Genomic DNA, 6,309 nt, shown 5'->3' with positions numbered 1-6,309 from the left:
GGAGCAAAAAAGAGCCACGGATATTGCATTCTGTCTCTTGCCCTCCCTCCGCCAGATCCTTTCCTCCGACTTTTTATTTCTTTCTCACTATCCCTCGTCTCTTGTCGTCCTTTTGGCTCAATTTACAATGCTGAGGTCGAAAGTAAACACGCTTGATCAAAAAAAAAAAAAAAAAAAAAAAAAAAAAAAAAAATTCATGTTTATTAATTATTTTTATCGAAATCTCTATTGATGATTATGCTCCTTTTCAATGCACTTAATCTATTGATCAATTCGAAGCCGAAATCTGCTATAGGCATACTTAAATATAATATTGTGAGGTCTTGGCGGTCAGATTCAATGGAGTTAGCTCTAAGTTTACACGAACGACATTTTCACTAGCCAAATTCGAATTTCATCAATGTAATCGTTATTTTGAGTCATAGACATTCATACACCGAATTATCGTAAATTTACTATTATCGAAGATTTAATAACTACTTAATGCTCTGATAATGGAAAGCTCAGAGTGATATCTCGAGGATAGTTAAATTTTTTTTTATACATTATTTACACATTATTTGTATTGTTTTTTTTTTCTTTTTTAATCAATGAGTTCGTTTGAAACAATTAACTGAAATGAAAGAAAAAAAACACCTCCTTCTAAATAATCGATCCAGTATCCCGTTGAAAAATTTGACAATCAATCGTTTCACAAACATAGCCACTTGTGAATGCATCGGTGCAATGGTATCTTCATATATCTTCATGCAACCCGATTTCGATGTTTTACTTGGTCCACGACTAAAGTAATAGTACACCAGTAACAGCAGCAGATATTCCAAGCTACTCGGAGAACCACCAACGTTGATCTTTGCAAAGGGTTAAAAGGTGCGCTGGATAATGCAACCTCATTTCTCCAGTCGTGCGACATTTCATTCGCCGTGACACGTATACATATACGAGTAGGGGGAGACAAAATTCGAGAGAGTATGAAGATACGTGCCTCTTTGTTGCACGTTCGATATAAGCTGGAGCGTGTAACGAACGAAGGACTCGTTTGATCATGACGAGAAATAAATACGAGGTGGTTACTAGCTGTGCTGGTTACGATGATTTTTGATATTTGATCTATTCGAATGCTCATTTTATCGAATTTAACGCTACTCGTTAGTGATTACATTGGCTTATGTTTATGAGTCAGATAATATATCGTTTATTCAAAAAAGAAGAAAAAAAGGGGGCTGGGGGATCTTTTCTCTCTCTCTCTCTCTCTCTCTCTCTTACTCACTTACATCAACACACATACATAATCATCGCTTCTTGCGTAGTTTGCATAAAATTTAACTAAGGTTTCTAATGATTCAAATAAATTATCTTTTATCGGTGCAGTATCGCATTGCGTCATTAAGATATATTTACATTAATATAATTTAACATAAAATGAATACATTTTTAATTCCCTAATAAAATCTTCTGTTTTCATGCTTATAAATCTCTACATCGCTTAATAAAATTCATGTTTTATCCCTAATGGGTAAGGGCTTTAAAAAAGAGTGATGATAAGCGATTCATTCTATCTATTCGATGCTATTATTTCATATAAGATTATAATTTGTAAACGATTAGTACGGTTTTTTTTCTTCCTTTTTTTTTTTAACTAATTATTGTCGCGGTAATCGTTAATTTAACAATTATTTAATTAGAATTCACTATATACTTGGACCAACAAGCTCATTTTAGAAAAGGCTGATTACATTAAATGATTACTGTATACATATGGAGCTTTTATTCACCTAATCATATGTATTAAATATTTTATTAACAACAACGACTTTTCTTACAATTAATTGTATTATCATAAATATTAAAAATAATTAAGCTCAGAGTAAGTGCAATTACATGTAAATTTCAAAAAGTTGATATTATCAGCTTATATTATATTGTAATTATTATTGATAACATCATTTTAATGTTTTAAGATAGCATAGAAGATCTATAATGTTAATTTATATAGTATTTGGGTGAAGTTTAAGAGTCTAAAATGGACTACGTTGATATCTCTTTTCATTATAATACATTTAAAATGGCTAACAGCCCAAGTTGATAATAGATCGAACTTAAACCGAACGCGTTATTTATTATCTGCTAATGCACTTTTCAACACCGACGCGGATTCGTTTTATTTTCCATTTAAGGCCATAAATTCAGTTAGAAAAAATACACACGAAAACCATAAGGAATCTTAATAATAAAAAAACAGACAGCGTGTGTTAGAGGGCATCAACCGCGAGATTAAGCTAAGGTTCGGCTGTTCAGTCAGTCGTTTTAGCAAAGTGCATTGGATATGCAAATACACGTTGTATCGAGTGGAAAAGAGGCGATCGGCGCGTGTCACCTGAAGTTTTTCGGTTCCCATGCATTTCGTTCTCAACAGAAGAAGCTACTTATTTATATTTTTAGCTTTTTCTCTTCGTCGGCTCAATGTGTGGGTATGGCAATTAGCTGCTCTGAACGTGTTTGTGCATCTCATTTATTATCGGCCAAGGCTTTGGCTTTGCATTTTCTTATCGAATGCGACAAAATGGACTCTGGCCCTAATATATACAGAGGAGGTACTGCAATTGATGCACAGTCGCTCACGATTCCGCTATCCTCTTGTTAGCTTAAAATTTATCGTTTCTTTTTCCTTATCGCTTTACAACAATATAGGTAGAGTGAAAATTCTAGATTTCCAAATAAACTGAAAATGTAAATAATTAAAATTGCTCATAATAAGATGAATAATTACATCCACCACATATAATTTAGTAATATAGACAGATTAGTTATATAGTTTTTGTACAATCTTTTTAAATAATTAAAAAATATATTAAATGTAAAAATATAAATGTTTAAATTATTAATTACTATTAATTATAATAATTCGTAACTCTACTAAAATAAATTTATTTATTTTTATTATCATATTATTGCTATTTAAGTAGGACATATTTACAGACATTTATGCCCGATCATTTTTTAAATTTGGCCTTTTTTTTAAGAATTTTAGATAATTTAGATAAAAATATATATATATTATTTTGTAATTATTAACAAGTGGTTCTGATGTTGTAACAATTAATGTAAAATAATAAAAATATAAATTTTATAAACTATATAAATTACTATATAAACAAAAGCAATTCATACATATATATATATATATATATATATATATATATATATATAGTTAATAAAAATAAGATTGCGTTAACAAAAAAAGAAATAAAAAATCTTGAAACAATAGCTTCTTTCGTACCTCTTATTTAATTAAATTCAAATAAACGTTTCTATTTTCAATGTATTTTGTCTCGTAGTATTGTCGGTAAAATATTTAGCTCACCTTTTATAAACCAATAAAGCATTTCCCACCATTCTTAGTGATCATAAAGTGACGTATCGTGTATCTAGGAATGCGATTGAACCGAGATGTAAAGGAAAGTATTTCCGAAATTTGATAGTCGACACAAAAGGGTGAATACGTCCCATATTTGTGGCTATGCATTTTCTCTGGACATGTATGACGCATCACACGAGCACACATTTCTTGCAAAAGTTGCTTCCTTGTTTTGTTTTCCTTTTGATATAATTTTCATTTGTGTAACGAAAACGGCCAAAAAGGAGCGACAAATCAGCGCATACCGGGGTGAAATTCTACCACACGTATTTAAGCGCACACATGAGCTCACGCGTCTGTACAAAAATGAGGCGCGAATTTCAGAGAATCGCAGTGCCGTTCGTGGGAACCGTGAGATTTCTTCTTCGAACAGAAGAGAGCGTAGCGATGAAGATGTCGTCATCGTCATAGATGAAAGAGGGATGGGGGAAGGAGGGGAGAACGGAAAAAGGAAAGCGACGAAAAGTAAAAAGAAACAGAAGTAAAGATTGAAAGAAGGTGATGAAGGACGAAAAGAGGGAATCAAAATATGGAAATTTTTACTCTTCACGTTTACGTTTTGCATAGCCTTATACCGATAAATTAAGATTTATGGAATTATATAATACAAGTTCGTTTTTTCATCGTTTACCTTGGAGATAAATTTTCCTTAGGATTTTTTTTTAGACTAATGGATAATATGATCTTATCAATTTTAAATATTAGCGTCATGAAACGAATTATTTAATTCACAATGACTGATATTTATTTATAAATAGAGTTTTCCTTTTGCCTTTTCTTTTTCTTTTTTTTTTCTTTTTTTTTTGTTCTCTTTTTTTTTTTTTTTTGATCTTCGGAAAGAAGAGTACGAATTCTCAGTACACTCGATAAAATAAATATTAAAATTACACGCGTCTTTTTAACGAGCCATATTAAGTAGTTAAAAAATTAATTGATTTACGATTAATTTAAACATGTGTTTGCAGATTTGTTCTATTTTTATGATAAGCCAGAAAATCTTATTTCGATAACCAATTGAATTCTCAACAAAGTTAGAACTTCCGTGAAATTCTTTAATACATTTAAATATATTTCATCTAACGATTTCATTAACGGTGTGAGAATCTTAATTTCATTAGTAGTATAATTTTATTGAATATATTAGAAATTTATTGGCAGTTACAATTTATAATGCTTAATTGTAAAGGAATTTTACAAATAAATAATTTTACAAACAATTTGCAAATGTCAATTTCATTAAAAATGTGATTGTTGTAAATTAATACAAAATTAAATATTTTCAGTTAAGGAAATTTGGTGACGAAAAAATGATTATCCAGTTTACTTGTATTGTTTTTCATTATTAATAAAAAAATCGAATAAATTCAATCATTTTTATTTATTGAAATTATTAGACTTCCTTTCAATCAATAATCGTCTAAAAATTTCAATTTCAATCCATATATTAAAGATATTACGAGAACGGTATTTGAGAAAAGTTTGCTTAAAAAACAAAGAAATGGATTTTTTTTTCATAGTTCCAATGTAGTTTTTAGTGTAATAAAAATGTCTCTATACTTACTAATCGTATAAAATCGTATGATTTTATTAAATCTGACATTAAAGTCTTTAGTTTTATTTGCATACGTTAGACCGCGACAGCCGAATACAAGCATACAAGTGAATAAATTAAGATATTTCCTGATCAATGAAGAACACGAAAATATTCAAATCGGCCGTAATTTTTGAATAATCAACAAGCAATATTACCCATAATTTAGAATAAAATACACAGGCTTAAGTTTTTAAAGTGTTGTTCCTTCGGTGTGTTACAAGCTCGGTAATCTTCATTTCCATTTCTCATACGACTAAACATACCTGTTCGATAACAAGCTGTTCCAAGCATAACTAATAATTGCCTTATCATAAATTACTGGATAGCGCGATATGCATTCGACGAGAGTTCCTCCCCCGTTCATTATTCTTTTTTCGTATCTTCGTTGTTTGTTGTTTGTTTTTCGTTTTTTTGTTGCGCCCTTTAAAGCTTACGCGAGAAGGACGAAGAAGGGCATAATAGTGGAGGAGCTAGGCGAAAAAAGGTGGCGGCATGCGTGCAACTGCGCTTTCCGCAAGATCCAGAAGCAGAAGAGCAAAAGCTGCCGGGGGACCACGAAGGAAGCGCAAGAGGACGAAATGGTAGGGAAAAAAAAAAATAAAAAATAGAGGTGCAATATACGCGAGCATTCGCTTCCATACCGCCGCTCATTCGTCGCGCACTAACAAGGCGAAATTAGTCGGTACGAAACTCGTGCGGGGACGTACACGGATGCAGGACGGGAAAGAGCGCAGTGGGGAAACATGAGATAAAAGGTGGAAAGACGAGGCGAGGGACTGATAGGGATCTAGATGGCCTGGAGATTTCGAGGGCAAGGTAGGCCGTTGAGGAGTCTGCGCGCGGTCAAGAAGCAGCATATAATAATATCATATAATATAATAAAATAATAAAGAGAGGGAAAGGGCCGGGAGGTGGCGAGGTGAGCGCGGCCGCGGGGAGAAGCGAGAGTGCCAAGCGAGATGAGAAAGTTCGAGCGGCTTTGTCAGACGGGTAGTCATGTCGCTTGCACGGCCGATTAGTGGGCACCAACGATACCCACATGATAATGGCTGCGCTTTTACGATTCGGATGAATCCTCGTAACTGCGCACTTAATCATTCGTATTTATTTCTTATTTGAGCGTGGTAATTGCAAATAGTTGTCGAGCCGGGCGAGATTGTTTCTACGAGGCTGCATTGCGCTACAGTGTAGACGATCGTGGTATTGTTGGGAGGTCTTGATCGCGAGATTTCCGGAGCATGTGCCATTAATGTGGAATTATACTAGTTGTGACGTAATTGGATGATTTATTGATGAT

The 6,309-nt window shown here is 32.9% G+C and overlaps 1 protein-coding gene across 1 annotated transcript in view; it reads right to left on the bottom strand.

The window, feature by feature from the left end:
• Positions 1-3,396, bottom strand: part of LOC105363720 (uncharacterized) — a 219,286-nt gene extending 215,890 nt beyond the window's left edge. Inside the window, exon 1 of the mRNA XM_011501471.1 lies at positions 3,365-3,396. Coding sequence (XP_011499773.1) covers positions 3,365-3,396 — 32 coding nt within the window. The remainder of the gene's footprint in view (positions 1-3,364) is intronic.
• Positions 3,397-6,309: the final 2,913 nt, after the last annotated feature.

This window comes from Ceratosolen solmsi, unplaced genomic scaffold (assembly GCF_000503995.2).
Source record: "Ceratosolen solmsi marchali unplaced genomic scaffold, CerSol_1.0 scaffold3, whole genome shotgun sequence".
NCBI classification, from domain to species: domain Eukaryota; kingdom Metazoa; phylum Arthropoda; class Insecta; order Hymenoptera; family Agaonidae; genus Ceratosolen; species Ceratosolen solmsi.
Note: the sequence above shows the minus strand (reverse complement) of the source record. Positions and strands in the feature narration are given on the sequence as shown.